Raw genomic sequence first — 22726 nt, forward strand, 5'->3', positions numbered from 1 at the left:
CGATTTTCCATTCAAAGACAACCCGCCCCTGCTCCTTGGCTCCAAATTCCCACTTTTCCATGTGGTATTGGGGGTGAGCCCAGCTTCTCCCAGCTGCAGTCCCCCCCCCCCCCCCCGCGCAATAGTCTGCCTTTGCTGCTCTTTACCAGATGAATATTGCGTAGCAGTAGCTTCTGACAGCCCTGTTGGATGCTTGCCGGGTTCCTGCATCAGAAATTAGGGGGAAGGGGATGCATTTTTGAGAGCTCTGCTGGTGGGGTGGGGAGTGGCCACGGAGGCCAAGGTCTGTGCCGGGAAGACAGGTCAGGTTGCGGTGGCGATGCACACCTGAAGTGGTAACTGCAAAGTGCTGGGTTTCCCCATGTGAATGGAGGAATAACATAGTGGAAGTGGGGGAAAGGTAGAAGGGACTATTAGTAAGTCTTGTGTTTCCTCCCAGTTTAACCCCTTAAATACCTCCTCGTCCTCCAACCCCCGGCAGAATGGAGTGTAGAGTTTAGTGCCAATGTCTTTGCAATTCTCCGAAGGCGGTGCAGGGTAAATGAAGAGGCTCGGGGCGTTTATGCCGCTGCCCTCGATGGCTGCCATCTGCGGCCTTGAATGCGGGAGGCGCCTGGGAGCGCCGACGGAGGCCCCCTGGAGTGCGGTGTGCGCATGCACACGTGGGCACACCTGCGCTGAGAGGCTGTCTATAAGGGAGGTGTCACAGAGGGCGGGGGATTGGGGGCTGGGGGCGGACGACCAAGCAGTGGAGAGCTGCAGAGAACAGCTACCAGAGGAAAGAGCGTATAGGGATTCACAGGGGGCCCAAGTTGCTGTCTCCCTGCTGGCTTGCTTTCCCCTAACCTGGGGATGACGCCCCAGGTTCTCTTTCAAGCTGACAACCGACGATGAAGCTACCCTGTCCAGGACGGTTGCACAGCAGGTGGGTGAAGGAAGTACCCCACCTTAGACTGCTGGAGCCCAAAGAGTCTGGGCAACCGGGCCACCCTTGCCCGGTATTTCAAAGTCCCACCCGAGTCAGGTAATGAGGGGAGGCCACCGGCAGGGATGTGGTCACAGTAGAACCAGGTTCTGTTCCATCACAGGGGAGCCTGGGAACCCCAAGTTCCACCCAGGCTCCTTGGCCCACTTGTTCAGCTCTCTGACCATTCACCAGCAGAGGGCGCTGGCATTGCTCCTTTCAACCTCAAGGGCAGAGGGCTGGGGGCAGCAGTCCCTGGGAGAGAAGGAGGTGGCCAGAGGCAGAAGCCTCGAGACCCTGCTGTCACTCCAGAAGTTTCTACAACCACAGCCACCAACTCTCAGGGAAGGGAAGGAATACTAGGGCCTCCCGGATTTGTGCCCAAAATAGGAAGGGCGCAGCCGTAGTGAAGAGTGGGCCAGAGGAGAGGATGTTCTTCAGGTAAGGTCCAGCCATGTGTGGCGGGTCAGAGCCAGGTGCTAGACCCACAGCTGACTTCCGCTGCACACACACATTCCAGACAGAGACACCAGCTGACAAGAGCATTCTTTTTAAAAAAAAAAAAAAATGAAAACTGAGCATCTATATACAAAATACTGTCAATCTTTCCTTGGCCAACAAAGAGGCCATCACAGTGCTTCTCCTGCTTCCTGAGTCTCCCTGGGGAGTCAGCCCTGGGGAGCTGCACCCCTTACCCCACAGGCCCCCCACTCTGGTCACAGCAGCTGGACAGTCTTTCCCTGAAGATTCCCTGCAGTGGCAGGGGCCGAGGTTGAACATCCTGTGTTCCTGTCCACCCCCTTCTCCCCTCCCCACACCAAGTAACACTGTTTCTGTGGGTGCCCCTTGGGGCAAGTCCCATCATCCCGTGGGTGTCCCTCGGGGCAGTTCCCATCAGAGCTTGTGGGCCAGTAGGGTGGTCAGCTTGATCTTGCCGTCCATGGAGGCAGTGAGGCAGGTCCCGCAGTCCATGGCTGTGCTCCAGTCCACAGTGACCACAGGGGCTCGGTGACCGCCCAGGCTCAAGCAGCTTTCCAGAACCTTCTCGTCCCGGCCCAGCTGCAAGAGGACAGGAGAGGGAAAGTGATGTCAGCAGACACTGTTCACAAATATGTCCCCTTCATCCACCATCAGTGGCCAAACCACCCGGAGGCACCACCCTGACCCAGGTGTGAAGAGCCAGCAGCCATATGCAGAGAGCAGGGTGTGTGCCAGACCAACACACTTCCCCTTAATGCTCTGCAGTAGGGTGACTGCCAAAGAATGGAGGGAGGATGGGGCAAGGCCCTGACAATGACGAGTGGATGTGCAGGGAGGGGGGCAGGCGTGTCCAGTTCCCCTCACCGCACCCCCCCACCTGCTCAGAGCTCACTTACACTCAGCCCCCACCTGGCCTGCAGCCAGGAGGCCCTGGGCCCTGTCCCCCAAGTCAAGGACATCTCCACCACCCTGCTGAGTGGGGACGAGGAGGAAGGCACGGGTCCTGCCTGGCTCAGACCGACACAGAGAAGCCTCGCTGCTCACCACCACCGCAGGTACCTTGTAGATGACGCCTCCTGTGGCAGAACACGTCAGCATATAATTTCCCTCTGAGTCAAAAGCGAAGAGTCGGCCCCGGGGGACTTGAACCTGCTTGTAGCCGCTGTAACCGGACAGCACGAAGGGGCCCGAGGCGTCCGCAGGGAGGCCAGACTCGGACACCTTGAGGCCACTCTTGTGGATGTTCCACTGGATGAACTGCAACCATGAGCACAAGCACACAGCTCTCTCAGCGGGGCTGCCGCTGCCTGCCAGGGCCAGGCCTGGGAGGAACACCAGCACGGAAGCCAGAGCTGAGGGGCTGGGCCTCAGCCGCCAGGGAAGGTAGGGGGTGCTCCCAGCCCACCCGTTCCCAACACAACTTAAGCACTTCCTAAGGGGACAAAATCTAGAAGCACCACCTCACGTCAAAGTCTGAACTTTCCCTCTGGCCTGACCCCAGGAGAGGAAAAGGGCAAGCGGCCACCTCTGCCTGGATATCCGGTCTCTCGAGCAGGGGGAGGTTTCAAGTGGCTGTTACCACTGTTATTAGTATTGAGGTTAGAGCCCAGCTAGATTTTCCTGATTGAGGAACAAAGCAGAAGGACCAATTCCAAATACACTCCAGAGTCTCAGCGGTGCAGGGTGGGCACGAACAGTGGGGTTACGGCCTCCACCTGATGGACCGTGTAGACTCCTCGAGCCTGCCCCGTGGGTGCCTTGCCTTGGTGGGGACCCGAATTGAGAATCCCACCCAAAGAATCAGTCACACTTTAATTTAAAAAGCCCCCAGTTTTCAATGAAGAATTCGCTGTGCAGTTACTCCTGTCATGGATAATACGGGCAGAGGGTAGAATCTGCAGGGCACCGGAGGACAGGCAGGAAGCGCCAGTCTCTCTCCCAAGTCTGCCTGCCCTCCCACCCGCAGTGCTTTCTCCAAGAGAATCTACAAGGGGCATTTGTTTTCACCTTTTCTCAGCTTCCCTTTGCTATTCTGGACCACTCAGGCCTGTGTGCCCCGCCTCTGGGAGGTGTCCCAGCCCCCCCGCCAACTCCCTACTCCTATGCTGTGACCCCTAATGACCCAGCTCACTACAGCACAACCCACCCCCAAACCCAGACCCCACTGCTCCATCTGCAGGGAGAGGAGTCACTTCTGCTACAAGGGGAAGGGGGGGAGGAGTGGGGGATACTCCGCTTCCTAAGAAGAGCCAACTCCCACCGACCGCACTAAAAGCTCACCAGGATCCTATGAGACTGGTTGCCATTTTTATCCCCACTTTACAGATGACAAAACTGAGGCCCAGCTCAGCACCGGCAAAAGGCAGTCAGGATTTAAACCGGCCCACCATGCTCTTCAGCTGCTCTCTAGAATTTCCCGTGCCTTAGCCAGAGAGAGGGAAGAGCCTGCTCCCACCTACCTTCCCGTCCTCGCCGATGCTGTACACGGTGTTCTCATCGTAGCTGAACTCCACCGAGTACACCTCCCCGCTGTGCGCCTTCCAGCTCATGGCGCACTCGTGCTGCTGCATATCTGAGGCAATGACACAAGACACCACTAAGACTCCCGCCTGCAGGGAGACAGCAGCCCTTGGACACAGGGGGGCTCCAGGATCCGACAGGTGTCAGCACTGACCCTGTGGAAGAGGGGCCACAGGGGTCTTTCGGTTTGCTGTCTGCCCTCCGTGGCATCCTATCTTCTGTTTGCGATATCTTAAAAAGAACCTTCTGTCACTGGGTCAAAGTGAGGTTCAGGAATCCCTGGGTAAAGACTGACCTCATCTGAGGAGCCACCAGTCTAGGACACTCAAGCCCTTCCTGGAAGGCCTCTGCGCTTCCTAGGGACCCTGGAGACCGAAGCCCACCCAGAGCCTCTAACACTGAGTCTCCGGGGACAGGCTTGGCACCAGGATATTTAAGCAGCACCTGGACAAACCCCATGCACTGTTCTGGTGCTTTTGTGGGCAGAATGAGCGAGTGCACCAAGAGCGCGGGTCTGCCTTCTCTTCGTGTCCTGACTCCACACAGGCCGGGAGGACTCGGACAGATCTGCTCAGGCACAGATGCCAAGCTCCAGCCCTCCCGTACCCGGACACTGAGTGCACGTGAGGTGATCATGGAGGGCCTTTTGAAAACAGCAAATTCTGACCAAGGTTAAGCTCTATTACCCGCATCCAGAATCGGATTTGGCAGCAGCCTCCAGTCCAGCTGCCACAATCCTGCTCTCTTCCCTAGGACATTTGAGGAAGACCCAGGACCGAGCACCTTGCTTACCAAACAGCCGGATGACGCCATCGGCCGCCCCGGTGACCAGCAGGTTCCCATTGTGATTGAAGGCCGTGCAGTTGATAGCAATGGGCTCTGGATCCAGGGAGAACTGGAGCTGAAACAAATCAACATGCAAAAAATAAAAAATGTAAGCAAAGAAGAAGCCACAATTCCAGACAAGTTCTCTCTGGGAAGGAGGAGCAGAAAGAGATCAAGCTGAGGAAGGGCATATCCTCTGTCTTTAAGCTGTGATGGAGCTAAGTGCTCCTTCTGGGGTTTTTCTTCTCAATACACATCTATGGGTGTCCAGCGGAGGGTGGGGAAAGGAGGTCTCGGGTAGCCCCAGGAAACGCAGAGAAGCGGGCAAACTGGAAACGCATTCTGGAGTGGAACTGACACTGTCTGCTCATGGATTGACCGTGCAGCTGAGGAAGGTGCCTGGGTCCAGGAAAGCGCCCAGTTTCTAAGTGGACACATCTGCCAAGATGAGGGAAAGGAGGAGAGGAGGGGCGTGGTAGCAAGGCAAGGCACTCAAGATTTTGGGTGTGGCCCACACAGGCTGAAGACAGCAGTGGGACAGCCAACCAAGAGTGAACCCTAAGGAAAACTAGGAACTCTGGGTGGCTATGACGTGCATTAACTGTAATAAATGTACACACCTTTGGGTGGGGGGGGGTGGGCTGTACATAGGTGGGAGTGGGAGGTATTTCTCTGTAGTGTCCTCTCAATTATACTGTGAACCTAAAACTGCTAAATAAAGTCTTTCAATATAAAAAAAAAATTTTTTAATAAACCATTAGAAACTTGTAGCAGGCTCTGTCTGACTTCTAAGTTTGTGGTACAATTCTGTTACTTTCTTTAACTGTTTGTTACTGCAGTGATGCTGGTTTACAACACTGTGCATGATTCAGGGGACAGGCCCCACTCCCCTAGTGAGGGGTGGATGTTATCAGCGACATCTCTGAATGACCTGGGTTGCCGGCAATCTGCCCAGCTGGAATAGAACTCTTCTCAAAGCTGAACCTTTGAAATTCCCTTGCAAATCAAAATCTGAGGAAGATCCAAAAAGAGAGGGAAGAGGCTCATCAGAAATAGAGGGGCAGGGCCCCCCCGGTGGCGCAGTAGTTGAGCGATGGGCTGCGAAGCTACCCGCAGCCTCTGCAGCGCCAGTTCGATCCCCAGCAGCCGGCGAGGTTCCCACATGGGGCGCAGACCTCTCCTGCCACGCCCGCTGCTCCCCTCAGCAGTGTATTTCATCAGTCTGCCTGTTCTGTTCCCCGCTCTGGCTCTGGTGAATCCTCTCACCCTCCCGCGCTTCTGACTGTACCCAGTGCTTGCATAAATAAATAAATCTTAAAAAAAAAGAAAGAAAGAAAGAGCAGGGCTATGTTCCTTCTGAGAGTGTGAACCCCAGGAGACCCCCGGGGAGGGCTGGTACCTGCTGCTTCATGGACTTCGTGTCCCACAGCAGCAGCTTCCCGGGAACCTGGTTGGTGCCCTTGCTGCCGATGTCTGGTGCTGAGAAGTCCCCCTGGGAGGCGAGGCTCGGAGCCGCAGCCGAACAGACAAAAGAGGCCCCGTTGGGGCTGCACGCGAGGGACAGGATTCTGCAATGCACAGGGGCCGGCTCAGGGAGGAAGGCTGGGGAGCAGGCTCAGGCTGGGTCCTGCTGCAGCAGACCTGGCCAAGCTACTCAGGAAGGCCCAGCCCCTGCACAGTGTGGGGCGGGGTGAACAGCTCACCTGGGCATGTCATCATTGATGTTGATTTCACAGAGATTCTTCTTGGCTTCCGTGTCATAAAGGCGCACTGTCCCCACGCCACTGCCCAGCAAGAGCTGAAAGGAGAAGGGGTGAGAGGCATGAAGATCAGCACGTGGTGGGTCAGGGCCGGTCTAGGAGGACCACTGAAAGAGCCAGACCCTCTCCTGTGAGGGGCAGATCTGGGCAGTCTGCAGGGAGAAGGCCCCCCTCCACTTATCCAGGTAGTTAAGGTAAAATCTGTCTAAAACAAACCTCATTTAAAAAGACATCAGAGCTGATGCTAAAACAGAAGCAAAAACCACAAAAGGGATCTGGAACAGGAGAGGCATCACCTCAGATACACAGAGAAATGTTCTGACTGACTGACACCCTGGCTCTTCTCTCCCCACTTTCAGTTTTAAATCCCAGCTGGTCCAACCCTTCTCACTACTGCCCACCCCAGCACAGGAGGGTCTCAGCAGGAGAGGGGAGCAGCTGCGATGGTGGGTTGTTAGAAACATGGACAGATAACAGGAGCTGACAGGGAGCCAGAAGTTGGATGGTTTCATCCTGGGCAGACGGGGAGGCGAGTCAGCCTTGGTTGTTTGACAGGAGGGGGCCACTGTAATCCCATTTCAATTCTTGTTCATTCGGTGAGTTCCCTGTCTCCCCTAAACAGGTGCCTGCTGGACAATGCTAGGACACGTGGTCCTTAAATTCTCAATGAGAGGAAGGAGGGGTCTGGCTTGGCTGCTCGAGAGCCCTGCAGACGTCTCAGACCCAGAGCCGGCAACAGGGCGGGACGTCACTCACCAGCCTGTCGCGCTTGGAGGCCCACTCCAAAGACAACAGCGGTGACTTGGAAATGGAGGATGCTTTGGTCTGCATCATGGGGTTGAAGGACCACACCTTTATGACCCCATCCACGTCCAAGCTGGCGACCCTCCTCCCGGAGCAGTCCACTCTGAGAGAGAAGGAGGGCAGGCATCAGCACGCGCTTTAGTCCATCATCCTCTTCAGCTCTCCACTGTTTTTATACGGGGGTCGTTACTGCCTTTCTGTCTTTCCAACTGTTTTTAAAAATCATCCCAAAATACCTCAACTTAAAAGAACAATGGAAGCTATTTCTAGAGATCTCACTTATTCATTTGTCCAAGAACTACTGAGAAAGCAGCCAACCTGCGCTGAGCCCTGTGGGAAGCACTGGGGCCAGAACAGGGGGTGAGCTGTGCACTGCCACACGCGACCCCAAGTCTGCGGCTCTCCATCTCCTGCACTGTGGCTCCAGGGCCCATTGGGTCTGGCTAGCAAGACCCCTGAAAATTACACTCTGTAAAGACTTGTTCATAAAAGATCATACTTTCACCTCATAAAAGTAGAAACTTACACATGGTAAATAATCACGTTAAAAAAAAAAAAACAACAACATAAAGCAAATCAAAATTGAGGAATAAAAAGTAACGTGTTCCTAAAATTCAGACACCCACGGGAGAAAGGGTGGGGAGGCCAACCAGGCCAAATGCTGCTCCAGCTCTGAGCAGGACCCCTGCTGTCCTGACTCTTCCAGGGAGATCAGGGTCCCTCGGAGACCAGCCCACCATCCACACCTCTGCCCTCCCGTCTCTGCCCTCCCGTCCCTGTCCTGGCCACACCTTCCGATTTAGCCTGAAAATCAAGGTCCCCTTGGAGACCACCCTGTCCCAGGCCAGAACCCACCTGCAGTGCATGATGGAGGAGTGGTGCTCCCCGTACTCCTCCTGCCCCAGCACGATGAAGGGCTGCTCAGGGCGGACCCCTGCGCCCTCAGGGCCTGACACAGGAGCCCGAGTCAGCATGTCCGGTACCTCCACGTGGGGTTCGGGGCAGGACTCTGCTTCTGGGCCACTGGCCTCGGGCTTCTTCTCTGTGCCCTGGGTCAAACAAAGCAGAGGCAGTCGGCTACAGGGGTGCACCCGGGCCAGGCCCCCCACATCCAAGGACCTGATATGGAGGTCGAGGATGCAGGACGGAGCACTCTGGGGAGGTTTTTAGGGTCACAGAGTCCAGAAGAAGCTCTGAGATGCGACAGCAGCAACAGCTCACCCCAGGACAGATAGCTCCCTGCTCCACTGACACTCCTGTCAGAGGCCCTGCAGAGGGAGCCGTGGGCCACAGGCACCCCTGCCGGTCTAGCTGATGAGTCTCAGGACACACCTGGCATGCCAGGCCAGTGATAGCAAAAATCACCTACTGTGTGCCAGGCACTGTGTGATCATGACCAATTCTCTCATTTATTCCTCCCTCAAACCCTCCAGGACCCTATAATTAAGCCCATTTTACAGCTTTGGAAACCAAGACTGAAAGCAGAAGTTAGATAACTTGCCCAAAGTCAAGAGCTGGCAAAGGGCAGTACTTGCAGACTTGGAGTAAAGCCACATCAGGCAAAGGGAAGCCTGGCCGCTCCCCAGGACCCTCCTGGGAAGGATACAGAGAGACTGAGGCAACTGGCCAGACATGAGAGGCCCAAGACAGCAGTGGGGCCAGGGTGTCCCACCACCCAGGGTTCCAAAGCTGCCCCATCTCTGCCTCCCTGGTGCAGCATCAGTCACCACAATTACTTACTATACCTGCTCACCTACACATGACCCTGGCCAGAGGGCCCCACACGGGGGCTCTGACCACCACCCCCATAGTGCCTGATCTCTAGGTGCTCCCCAAGGCGCAGGAGGAGCAGTTCTACAGGAAAGGCGTAACAGAAGAACACACACCACAGGCTCAGGTAGGTGTCTATGGGGGTCTGAGCTCCAGGGGTGCCTTTCATCCTCCAGGCAGGAACAGAGGGAGAGAGGATGGAGCCTTTAGGGTCTGCTGCCATCAAACTGGAACCACTTCAGGGCTGGTAACTGGCAGGAATGCTTGTAATATAGGCAAGAGGCCCATCTAGTGATAAATGGTCAAGAAGGTAAACGAGGCAGCAAATCCCTTGCCCTTTTGCCTTGAACCCAGAGGCAGCAGCAAAGGCAGCTAGACAATGGTGAAGAGCAGACTCTGCCCCTACTCATGTGGCACATGGTCCCTGGGCAGCAACACCAGCAGAAGGGCCGCAAGGGGTGCGGAAGAAGAGGGGGCCCGTCATCAAGCAAGCCTGGTGAGTCTAGGCCAAACCAAGGGAACTGGGTTTTTCTCCTACTGGGCCCAAGAGCCCCGAGAGGCTGTTTCGGTTAACCCGAGGTCAGGATGTCGCATACAAGGGTCCACATCATTTAATCACAGAACTCACTGCTGGAAACATTTCCACAGTCTAGCATTCATGGCCCCTACTTAGGCACATGCTGTTGGGAAGGGGGCCCGCCGGAGAGGCAGGCAAAATATGAACAAAACCGCCAAAGTATAAGCGATCGACAGTTAGGCAAAGCCACACTCTACACAGCAGCAGACGGAAGGGAGGCAAGAGCGAGCCCTGCCCACCCACCACTTCCCACGGCCTCCATGGTGGCCTCGCCCAAGCCTCACCTGCAAAGTCATAGAAAGAAGCTCCTTCCTTTCCTTGCCATGATCCTGCAGGCGCCGCTGCCGGTGCTGTGACCAGCTGGACTCCCCGGCAGCCAGCCCGCTGAATGGGCTCTTCCCTTCCCTGGGCCCGCACGCAGGATCCTTTCCCCTGGCCACCTGGGGACAAGAGGACAGGCTGTGCAAGGTCTCTTCCCGCCAGAGCTCGGGCCCTGACGCCTGGCCAGGAGGGGAGAAGGGTTCTCCTGCTCTCTCCCCAATAGTTCTTGGGGAGGTACCTCCAGGCCTTGCTGAGCAAACAGTTAAATGTTACCAGCCAGAGGGCAAAGGCAAAAGTGAAACATAAAATAAGCCATCTAGACTTCCTTCCATCCTCCGATTCCCTGATTTTAGGGGCCCTTTGCCACACCCCTCAGCATGCCCTAACTGTCACTGTCCTAAATGTCAGCCTGCCCTAATTGTCTGCAGACAGACAGACAGGTATCTCCTTGACCTAATCAGAGCCATTAACTTTAGCTAAGGGGAGAAGACCAGTACTTACTAAGTGATGAGAGGCAGGTCAGGCCTTATGCCAGGTTTCACGAACATTTTGTTGCTTGTAAATGTTATATTAGTGTGCTCACGATATGAAAAAGGTATCTATCCACTATATAATCACCTCTCTGTTCAAGATAGCCAGGAAGTTGTATAGTACATCATCAGGCAGGGGCTAGACAGTGTTTCAAAAGAAAAATTGAAAAGGCACTGCAATGAATTTAATCACAGAATTCACCTGCTGGGAACAGGTGCCCTAGACTAAGGGCACTATAGACCTAAGTGTGATCTATAAGACACTGTGTCAAGAGAGCATCTCCTTAAATTATACCTAAGTTATTGACTAAAGCAGGGTGAACCACAGCAAAAAACAATGTATGAAAAGTTGATGAGTACAGTTGTCCAGAAAAATCTTTAATAAATGAAGGTAAATTTGTGTCTAGTCACAAATATATATTATTGTTTAGTGACATCACTGGTAACTAAAACTTCTTTAACAGCAAAGTTCATAAAAACTTTAACTAATAGATTCTTATAATTCAATTATATTTGATTATATTTGTCTACAGTCCAAGAGAGATATTTCAACCTGTGTCTCAGCAGCCTTCTCCCTTCTCATTCTGGCGCAGAAATAAATCAACACCAGTTAATTTTCAGTGGTGTGAACAGAGCTTGCCATATGGTCATGCAAATGGGGCAGATAATGAGTTCTAATAATTAGGTTTCATCTGAAGCAAACTACCACCACCCAGAAGACAGGCCCTCGTAACACACAAGTTACAGAATGAATGACACAGAAGTGCATGCCTTTTCCCATCCTCCTAAGATCCATGGAAACAGCCCCCAGGGCAGCTGTTCGTACCACGATGTCTCAGTAGCTATGAGGTAATTAGACACTAATAAGCATTACAAACACACACCTTTTGTGGATGCTTTGCTTCCCTTACATTATAGTCAATTAAAGGCTATCTCTATAATAAGGTAATCCCCACTTGCAGCCCCATGGCTTACCAAGTGGGTGTGGAAGGAGTGGAATTACAGCTGCAGGGGAGGATGGAGGACAAGCTGCAGGTGGGCGAGCGTGCTGCTGAGATGCCCTCCCTGGCTGTTGTAAGCAATCCTAGAAGAGCTTGGGAATTGTGGTTTTACAGTTGTTTCCATTTTGCTTTCTGAATTTTAACCCCAGATTCATATCCACCTATAAACTGTGAACATTACTGACAACCATGACAGCCACTTCCAAGTGGGTAAAATGTGATGTGAAACTGACAATGCCATATGTGAATAGCTAATGTGCGAGAGCCTAATCATTTTATGTATTGCTAATTTAATGACACAGATTTTTTATTTCTTTGTTTGCTTACACTCACCCTACTGGTGAGGGAGTAGTGAGAAGAAGACTACATGCTGACTATATGCTGTCAGTAAATAATAAATTTTAAAAATCAATGTCACTCTCTACTGAGTTAAAAGCAGTAGATCATTAAAATCATAGGGCATGATCATACAACTGCATTCGATATTGGTAAAAGAGCAGCTCAAACCATACACTTATATTTGGGCATCAATTGCAGTAGAGGAATTAAAAAATTAGACTGTCCCCCTACAGGATGGTGAGGAGTCTAGAAGTCATTCCATACAGGTAAACAGTCTCGGGAGAGAGAGGAATGAACAGGGTGGCTGGCATGGAAAAGACAGGGGTATGCTCTCAAGAAGCCTTATTCTCGATAACTCCAGAGAGCAAAGTTGAGAGCAGTTAATACGAACTACACAGAGGTTTCTATTACCTGCTTTCTAACAGTCAAACACAACAAGGAATGAGCTCCACCATAGGAGGCAATCAATCCAGAGAATGTAGCCTCTACTCGATAAACAGGTGGGTCACGTGACCTATAAGCTTCCTTCCAATAGTAACATTCTTTGATTTTCTTGAACCTCAAATCCACTAGTTACTTTTATTTTTATTTTTTTTATAGAGGCATGTTTTTATTTATTTATTTTTTTATTTGTTTGTTTGTTCTGTTTATACATGCACTGGGTACAGCACAGGAGGGTGAGAGAATTCACCAGAGCCAGAGCGGGGAGCAGAGCAGGCAGAGGGACCAAAGTACACTGCTGAGGGGAGCAGCGGGCGGCAGGGGAGGTCTGTGCGCCATGTGGGGCCCTCCTCTGGTGGCCGGGGAGCAGCCGGGGATCGAACCGGCGCCACAGAGGCTGCGGGCAGCTTCGCAACCCAGCGCTCAACCGCTGCACCACCGGGGAGGCCCCACTAGTTACTTTTAGAATTAAAATATCAATGCTGAGACTAACTGATCTATCATCAGTAACGGACTGATGGGCAGCCCAGTCCTGGGGCTTTTTCAGATTATAGACCTTTGCAGTCAGGAACCAGAAAGTGGGCCGCCCTGTTGCTCTGTCAACACACCACATGGAGTTTAAAGATATTTTAGAGGCAAGGTAAGGAATGTCTGCTGCAAATGACACATTTCTAACTTCAGCTCTTAAATGTGAACTATGTTAGAAATTTCCAATCCCACTTCAACTTCACCATACAACACTGAGCTCCTGAACACATAAAGAGCAAGGGCACAGGCCTAACTCCCAAGAGCCTCCCTCTAAGATCCATGCAAATGAAATTTCATAACTTCCTGCACATTTCAAGGGCCTTCACATGCCACACATCATCTACTATTGCACTGAGCAAACTGTAAGGTGAACAAGACCTGTGCCACAAACAGTAAAACTAACTCCGGCCACAGAACTGGATTTATAATTTTAAGGTTTGAATTTCAGAAACAGTCTAAAAGTAAGAGTAACCATGATTGATTTTTGACTGCCTCGACTGGACCGTCACGGATTATAAGATTATAGTCATTTGGCACTCAGGTCTCAAAAACCACAAGGGTCCTCAAGTAGGCTGGTACCTTCACAATTACTGCTAAATTACTACAGTTACTACTAAAATGTACTTACTATGAGTTTATGATATTCCAGGCATACACTGGGGGTGCTTACATCACCTCAGCTAACCCTCCCACAAGAGCATAAGTACTGTCATTATTATGCCACGCTCCTTAGGTCAAGTGTAAGCAATCGGAGCAAGGGTGATAAACGAGGGCTCAAAGCTGACAACTCAGTTGCCTGTTTCTTCTCCGGTGTCATGCTCAGCGTCTGCACTTCAACAATAGTAATCCAAAGTCCTGGGCTAGAAAGCCCGACTCCCCGACGGCAGCTAGGGGCTGACCCTGCCTCCCTGATGTGGTGAGCTGTGCCGCGTGACTCTCGACTATTCTCAAGCTCAGAGCAGAAAAAGGCAGAGACCATGAAGACTTACTCTATCTGTACAAACAAAATTATATTAAAAGAGAAAGGGTCTCTCTGCAAGCAATACAGCATAACTGCGGGTCTGTTAAACTTGTTCTCTGATAGCAATAAATTCTAAAAGCAACAAATTCAGACCATCTCTACTAAAAACTCTTCAGTGGGACCTGTGGCTGTTTTGGAAATAACCAGGCATAATAAAAGTTCTCTTGCAAGCTTCTATACAAGTGAAAAATTGCAAAATCCTTTGCAGCATCAGTAAATATCAACTTGTAAAAGAAATACATCAATTCAGAAGTAACTCTAATTTACTCTTTACATGCTACTTTACATTGGCCAAAATTCAAAATTCCAGAATCACTTCAATTTACCCTTGAATCATAAGACCAAATCACAGTGGTCAGTCCTCCTGCATTCATAGGAAATTGATGAGAAAAGGGGAGAACCTTCCAAGCACCCTTCCTCTCACTGCCCTCCACTCCTGCACCTGCAGAGCCAAGCTTCTGAGAGCTGGCACAGGGGAGCACCCTGGGGCTGATCAATACCTCCCCGCTGGCTCAGTGTGCCTGCAACACCTGCAATACTAGAGGGAGGGGAGAGGGAGCAGGCAGAGAGTGGGAATGCCGTGAGTGGATTTTCCTTCTCGGTGCCTCCTCTATACCCTCCCTACAGTCTCATCCTGCAGAATCATACTCGTCTGTGAGGGGAAAGGCGGAGAGAGAGGAAGAAATGGAACGCCTCGGGACACCAGAGAAATCAGCCAAAGGGGAACACACAGTCTGCACTTGCAGATCTCAACACAGGTTAGATGTCACAGGCCTCTTGGCAAAGTTAGAGAGGCGGGCAGCTGCCCAGGTCCCCGCGCCTGCGACCTAGGCTTGCGGGGAGACCGCGGAGGCCCTCCCTGAGTGAGCAGGAACAAGGCGCCCAGGCAGGGAAGCGGGATTCAAAAGGCGCCATTCCCGCGCCGCTGATCTGGGCTACAGCCCGTGTCCTGGAACTGAGGGCTTTGGAACTGAGACCCGGGGCACGAAATTAGGGGCGTGGGTTCCCCACGATGGTGGGGCACAAGGCAGACACAGCACCCCAAAGCCGTTGAGGTGTACCCTACCATCCCCGCTCTGCTCCCTGTCCCACGGGGTGGAAAATCAGCTCCCCAAGGGCTCTAGGAGAGATCTCTGGCGCCACCTAGCGACTTGAAGCCAGCAGAGGCTCCTGAAGGAGCTAGTGGCCAGCTGGGGAGTTAGCCCACACCGGGCCCCTTCCGAACAAGTAGTCTGAGCCCACAGGGAGAGCGAGCACCCACAGCCGGGGCAGACCAGGCGCGCAGAAGAGTGTGCCTGAGACCAGACGCGCAGGGAGTGTGTCCCACATCACCATTTTAGAACAGGGACATTTCTTCAGTAAAGACTACCTGCAGAAGGCTTCCTCAGGAGCCAGAGGTGAGCGGGGGAAGTTCGCCCACGCCAGACCCCCTCTGGCCTGCAGTCCAAGCCCAGAGGGGGAGCAGGAACCCACCGCCGGGCAGACCAGGCGCACAGGGGAGTGTGACCCCACATCGGCATTTTAGAACAGGGACCTTTCTCCAGTAAAGACTGCTTGAAACTGACAGATGACTCCTGGAGGAACCAGAGGGGAGCAGAGAAGCCCACCCAAGATGCCGGCCAGTCCCAACAACACAGTGTCCCAACGCATACGGCAAATTAGAAAACAGACAGTAGGGAGGAGAAGAACCACACGCAACCTAGCAACTCTCCAGAGAAAAAGCAAAGTTAGAGAGGCGGGATTTGAGCTTACTTGGCTGCTGAAGGAGTCTTTCTTGGCCGAGCTCTGAATCTGAGGGGGCCCCTGAGCAGGTGACAACCTTGAAGGGCTCTTCTTACTCTGCGGCAGCAGCGAGGACAGGAAGCCCCCACGAGGTGACTGAGAGAGGGAGGTGTTCCTCTGGTTGCACACCATGGCTCTGGTCAGAGAGACACACCACAAGGTCACAAGGTGGAAGGGACGCGGAAGAATCCGGACCACAGACCTCCTGAGCTATAACCGATGCCAGGGACCCAGCTGTAGCGGGGTTCACAGGCCTGGGCATTAAGGTAGTTATCACCTTAATGTATCAGTATCAGTACCATTTCTCCTACCAAAGGGAGCCAGCAGCCTAGCTGGCACAGAGGTGGGTTCGAAGGCTGTGGTCACACTCAGAGCTGTGCTGGGCACTGGCCACTAGCCACCCATGGTGATGAGCACTGAAATGGGATCAGTCCAAATCCAGATGTGTGGATGAGGAAAATACACACGGGAATTCAAGCATTAGCATGAAAAAGTATAACTGTCCCGTTAATACTTTGTTTCTATTCCTTACATGTTGAGAGGACATTTGGGATATAGCAGGCCAAATAAAATATATCATTAAAATTAAGTTTTTTCTTTCCTTTTACTTTTTTCTAATATAGTTATTAAAAATCTTTAAATTACAATCATGGTTGTGCCTTTTGCCTGAACAAAAACCCCAGTGGATGTCACAAGCTCAGATGCCAGAACAGCTTCCCCAGACACAGCCTCTGGCTGCGTGCAGGTGTGGAATCTCACCACTGGGTCTGCATCCTGACAACCTGATCATCCACCACAATTTGTCGCTGGCTCTGTTCCTTCAACTGCTACTGTTCCCATTAGCACCTGGGTTTTCTGCTTGAACTGGCTATTTTGAAGGTCACTCAAATAACTCCCCATTCTGCCTGCCTCCACAAACCCTCACGCTGGAGTGTGTTTCTGTGGCTGAACACATCCAACCTGCAGCGGCCAATCCTTTCATCCAGGAGGTGCGCCCTTCAAAGTTCAAAAACCACCCACGGCCGCACAACAGCAGCTGTTGGTTTATTCAGGTTGTGCACATCTTGGACATGCAGGCCCTGGCAGAGTGGTGCAGCTCTCCCTCCCTCTGGGCAGGCTCGAAGGCCGGGCACTGGGGGGGAACTTCTAGAGGATGTTCCAGGCCAGGGGCCCGTACTCACAGAGCTCAGAAGCAAGGGCAGCGAGTGCCAGGATCTGGCAATTCTGCATCACCAGGTGCAGAGGGCACAGCGAGATGCCCCTAGATGGGAGCTCAGGGGACAGAGGAGAGCAGGGAGCTTGGTCATCCCGGCCACACAATGCAGGGCACACTCACAGTTCCGAGTCCCCAAAACGGTCCATGTTGGAGACATACGGAGGCAATTTGTGTTGGACCAAGGCCTCTTCCTCTTCTGGCTGTTGCTCCTCTTTCTTTAGTCGGTGGATTTCGGCTTGCAATGCAAAAAGCTACATAAGAGGGTGGGGCCGAGTTAGACTGTGATCTCACCTTATCTTCCTTCCACTGGGGAAGATTGGACACACGCAAAGCCCCTCTCTGGCTCAAAAGACCCCTGGCCCTCCACCTCAGCATGCTCTTCTCACTCTGCCCAGAGAGAGTTACATCAGATGGGAATAATGGGCAAGTGGTCGCCGTGACTTGAACTTAATGTGTGAAACCAAAAACCATCAGAAATACAAAAGCCATTTTTTTTTTTAAATCATTTGACTTGCTTCCTTTTTATCATTTGACTGACTTCTTCCCGAATTCACGGAGAAAGAGTCCCACCCCATCCTGCTTTACAAGGGCTTGGGAACTCCTGGAAAAAAACTGAAGTTCAGAATTTTAACCTTTTGCCTGAACAAAACCCAAGAATCTGAAACTCCCAAGCCAAAAGAGCTTTTACTCTTCCTTGTGCTGAACATGTAATCTATAGATCTCTTCATTTCTAGGGCAGAGAAATGCTCCTCAGGCAAAAAGCAAAGGGAAACATTGTTCCCTGGCTATCATTTTACTGAACGAGAGAAACACTGAACTGAGAAGAATTAAACTCGCAACACAGACGACGAGACGTGTGGAAAAGGCCTGGGGCAGCGACACGGCGCATGGATAGTCTTTCTCCTCTTACAAGTTCATCACTGCTCGATGTCGCTCGCCGTGCACAGCTTGACATCAAACTGTGCCTCTGGTTTCCAGAGATCATGCAGCCCCCAAGTCCTTCCCGACACCGGCTTTCTGGTGACTCACTTTCATCTGAGATCACTGCTTTCCTATATTTAATCAGCCCCCTGCTGCCACTACCTAATTTCATACACAAAAAGCAGAAGTCCTTCCCAAGGAGGAGCAAGTATGTTCAGAACCAACCTTCTGGCGCAGAACCTCATTTTCTTCTTGGACCTGGTTGGTCCGCTGGCACTCCGCGTCGAAGTTCAGGATCACGGGAACTGGTACACCAAGTTAAAGAATAAGCCTGCTTGCGAAACCATTAAAGCCCTTCTCAAACTCTTGACACACTAGCACAGCCCTTGAATGTGAGTCACAGGGAGTGGAGGACAGGCTGGGTGCTGTGGGCTCTTTAAGTGAGAGCTACATTCAGCAAACTCAGCACAGAGGCCAGTGGCTCCGTAAATGCACTGCCAACTGCTCTACCAGCTGCACAGACACGCCGGCCATGCCGCTTTGCCCTCTGCAGATGGAAAGGTTTAGACTGCAGAGAGGTTTCTGCAGACTGCATGATGGAGAAGCAATCCACCTTCAAGGTTAGAGTATCAGTCTTCCCCAATCACCTCAAACAGCTTCTGTCAGGAGGAACACAAAGCAGGGAGGGCCTGGGCATTGAGGAAAGAACTGGAGCTCCAATGTGCTGGTCCTAGTTTGAGGGGCACTGTCAGGCACTGAACAGATCTTAAGCGACATTTCTCAGCTCCCTAGAGGGCCCACATGTCCTAAGCACCTCTGGGCTGAACCCCTGGCTAGTTTCCTTTGAGAGCACTCAGGATGAAGAGCGAAAGGAAAGGGCACCCTTCTTGCCTCCACTAGAAGCTGCTCCTCCCGGAGGCCAAAAGGGCCGGTGGGTGGGGCCCTAGCAGGCCCACATTATCAATGCCTCACCAGGCAGCCCCCTTCCAACAGAACTCCCTTCTCCCTGAGAATGCAGGTCTGGAGAGCATGAGCAGTGGAGGATGGCCCAGCCTGGGATGGTAGGCTTTCTGTGAGAAAATAGTAGATTTACATTCTTTCTCTCTCAAATATCCACCTGTGTGTTCTTAAAGCTGCTGTTTCCTGGCAAATTGAGAAAAACTGACATCACTGCCAGAGAAAGCCACCCAAACATTGTCACACGCAGAAGGTTCCAGCCTGGGATGTGTCCTCATTTACCACCTCTACCCAACAAAGGCAAGTGCTATCCAGGGAAACAGAGCCTGCAGAGACGGTGCTTCCCAAGGCTGGCAGGCTGCACTAAGCAGCAGCTGCCTTTCAACCCCTGTATTTGCTGAGAAGCCCTTCACCCTATTTGAGGGCTCCTCTCAAAAATGGCACTAGCATCCCACCTCTACTATAGTCTCTGCCCAGGCATTCAGCTATTACTTCAGCATTGAGCATCAGAGCCGAGATTTATGATTCCCTGGCCCAGTGACAAAAATAACCAGAATCTTTCCAGCCCCTTCACATGATACATGACAACAGTCCCAGGGGATTCTGTAGACGAAATGGCTGCATCCCCATCAGGGCAGCCACCACTGATCACACTGGTGGCTTCAGATTGGGCCTACAGCTCCAGGCAGCAAAAAGGATATGCATACACTGAAATAGGACGCTCAGGAAGTTGTGCAGGGACACAATGAAGGTGTCAGCCCACTGTCGAGAAAAGTAGGTAGCAAAGGTGGGGTTGGTGTCTGGGGATGGCAAGAAGGGCAAGGCAAACCAATCCTTCCATTCAGCCTGGTTCTGGAGCTCCGTGGCCTGCTTTGCAAAGAACTCCTGAGCCTTGTCGTTTCTGTTTGTCTGCCAAGCAAGGAGGAAAAGACAGAAGTCTAGAGGGAAGATTCTTGTCACTGCACTGTAGAGGCTTTGAATGGCTACAAACTCCATAAAACAAAGGAAACCACTCTTTCTCAAGTTTCCTTACAACTTCAAAGCTACTTTAAATTGAAGTCCTGATGAGAAATGCCCTCCTAAAAATTAATTCTAGTTGATTTTCAAATCATCTAAGTGCTTTATACTCCCAGTTTAGCTATCAAATTTATTACTCAAACTTTAATCAGCGTCTTATGTTCTCTGAAACACTACCCAGGCTTATGTTCTTAAAACGAGAGGAAATAGGAATGAGGAAGACAAGTCAGATGATCTAGAGATGAAAGGAAAAAAATGTAGGAAAAGAGTCAACACGAACTTGCACTGTGACTGTTATACACCCTTTTCCAGAGTAACACAGGGTCCTCCTTAGGGGTTAAAAAGAAATCTATTTCTAGAGCAAAGAACTCTCTCCACTGAGAAAGCAGACCCTGGGCCAACAAGCACCTGGATTGTGTAGACGAGATAAAAGCGGAACAAGCTGGTTTTCAGTTTGTTGATGGTGGGTCTATATATATCCTCCAAGCGGCTGAAGAGCCGCCGCTCTAAGTAGCTCCAATAATCCCGAAGGGCAGCCAAGTCATACACCTGCATTAACTGCTGCAGCTGGTCCACAATCTTGTCCACCTGGTGAGAGAAAGCTGGGATGGAGAAGGTGGGAAAGACAGAAGGGAATTCTCCCCTCATTGCAGAGTTAACACCGCTGTGACCTCTTATTGTGCCTTCTGGATATTCTTTTTTTTTTTTTTAAGTTAGCAATCTACAAACCTTCCTAAACACACTGGCATGACAGCTTGTAAGTTAGTTTCTGGCGTTAGCCCTGTGATTTGGCCCTCTAGTAAGCACGGAGATTTCAGGCATGAAAGCACTCAGGCCCAAGAAGCAGATCTGAGTAGAGGTCTTGGATTTGCCTCTGACTTATTCTACCAACGTGGCAATGTCACGTCAACTCTTTGGTGTCAGCTGCCTAATATTTTAAAAAATAATAAAAGAGGGCCTCCCTGGTGACGCAAAGGGTTAAGCACCGCACTATGAAGCAATCCGCAGCCTCTGCAGCACGAGTTCAATCCCAGGCTGGCCAGGGAGCTACCCACATGGCACAGCAGACTTCTCCTGTCTCACCCGCTACTCCCCTCAGCAGTGTATTTCAGTCAGTCTGGCTGTTCTGCTCCCCACTGTTTCTGGTGAATCCTCTCACCTCCCCCCATCTCTGGCCTGCCCCCCAGCTCTTGTATGAATAAATAAATCTTTAAAATAATAATAATAATAAAAGAGTCAGACAATTTCCACTGTCCTCCCACTGGTGGACCCCCACCAGTCCAGGATTCTGAGACTTTGCATGAGAGACACTGACTCCTTCAAGTCACCAGAGTGCCACCAAAGCCCTGGGAGCAGCTCAGGGTGTCAAAGAAGTCACCTCCCAATGACAGAGCACACAGTCTCAAAAAGGTTTTGGGTACTAGTAACAATCCAGTATCCCCCCTTTAAAAAAAAAAGATTTATTTATTTATTTATTTATACAAGCACCGGGTACAGTCAGAAGCGCGGGAGGGTGAGAGAATTCACCAGAGCCAGAGCAGGGAGCAGAGCAGGCAGAAGGACCGAAGTACACTGCTGAGGGGAGCAGCGGGCAGCAGGAGAGGTCTGCGCGCCATGTGGGACCCTCCCCTGGCAGCCGGGTATCAAACCGGCACTACAGAGGCTGCGGGCAGCTTCGCAGCCCAGCGCTCAACCGCTGCTCCACTGGGGAGGTCCCAATATTCCCTTTTTTATACACCAGGACACTGAGGTTTGGAGAGCTGAAATGATTCGCTTTTGCCTCTACGAAGTCACTAACTTCAGCAAGACAAGAACTCAGGCCTCCTGACTCCCCTCCAGGGCGCTGGCTGCTAGTTCCCTGCCTTCGTCCATTCGAGCGTGGATACCAACTGAAGTCAGCAAACACACCTGCAAGTTCCAAGAACTTCTCAAGGGAAGATCACGTCTAAGTAGGGGCTGTTTAATGAATTAAAACAGGCAGTAAGTGCTTGTCCAATTAAGAAAAAAACAATCATCGAAAACAAACACTGTAGAGAAAAACACGAGACGACCACACACAGAATTAATGGTTCTAAAATGGGCAACAAGAAGGTCTCTCCCCACTGCAGAAAATCGCCTGAGTCGCTGCCAAAGCCATTTCAGACAAACCCTAGAGACACGGGAACCCAGCGAGCACTTTGGGCTGCGGTCCCCTTCGCTCCCGGGGCCACGGGACGCCGACTCGGAAATATCTGGTGCCAAAACTCAACCACCCACCAACCCTCAGCACCTAAAACCCACCGCCATCTTGGCCAACGACCTGCCAGCACCTGCCGGGGGGCTGAGGCGGGGGTCGGGGGGGGCGGGGAGCGGGGCCCCGGCGCCTGGGCACCCCGGCTCCAGCCCCGGCCATTCTCCTGACTCAGCAGGTAACTTGGGGCGCGGCAGGGCCCCCCTCGGGGCCGCGCAGATGCCGCCGGCCCCTGGGCGCGCTGACAGCGCCGCGCCCGCCCCGGGGGGCAGGGCTGAGGAGATCCGCCCCGGGCTCCCCGGGGCCGCCTCCGGCCGCGCCGCGCCCGCCGGCGCTCACCCGGAACCCCTTCTCCTTGTCCGCCTTGATCTCGGCGTCCAGCTGCCGCAGTGTGTGCGTGAAGCCGCGGAAGAGCAGGTACTCGCGGACCAGCTCGTCAGTGCGCTCCACGGCCTCCGCCATCGCTGCGCCAGCGCCGCGTCCGCGCGCGGCCGAGGGCGGGGGGCGGGGCCTGGCCGCGCGGGGAGGGCCAGGCGCGGGGGCTGATTGCGTCACGCCGCGGCCCGCCTACCGGCCCTCACGCGCTCAGGCCCGTGGCCCCGCCCTCGCCACGCCCAGGCCACGCCCAGGCCCCGCCCCGCTGACGCGGTCGTCAGTATCCACGCGACCAGCGCCTGGAAGCCCCCGAGCTCGCTGAGTTTTCCCGCGCGGCTGCGTGGTCT

General features: G+C 52.6%; 1 protein-coding gene across 1 annotated transcript; it reads right to left on the minus strand.

Annotated features, from left to right (window-relative positions):
* Positions 1 to 1858: 1858 nt before the first annotated feature.
* WDR91 (WD repeat domain 91) lies at positions 1859 to 22466 on the minus strand (the record flags this gene model as incomplete). The annotated part of the gene is made up of 15 exons (XM_084229986.1): positions 1859 to 2023; positions 2504 to 2701; positions 3904 to 4016; positions 4757 to 4865; positions 6189 to 6357; positions 6493 to 6587; positions 7306 to 7456; positions 8209 to 8402; positions 9985 to 10140; positions 15634 to 15799; positions 17000 to 17130; positions 18026 to 18105; positions 19435 to 19666; positions 20183 to 20362; positions 22344 to 22466. The coding sequence occupies 15 exons, from the start codon at positions 22464 to 22466 to the stop codon at positions 1859 to 1861; spliced, it is 2262 nt and encodes a 753-aa protein (XP_084086112.1).
* Between the last annotated feature and the right edge of the window lie 260 nt (positions 22467 to 22726).

The sequence above is a fragment of the Talpa europaea genome (genome assembly GCF_964194135.1).
Source record: "Talpa europaea genome assembly, chromosome: 3".
NCBI classification, from domain to species: domain Eukaryota; kingdom Metazoa; phylum Chordata; class Mammalia; order Eulipotyphla; family Talpidae; genus Talpa; species Talpa europaea.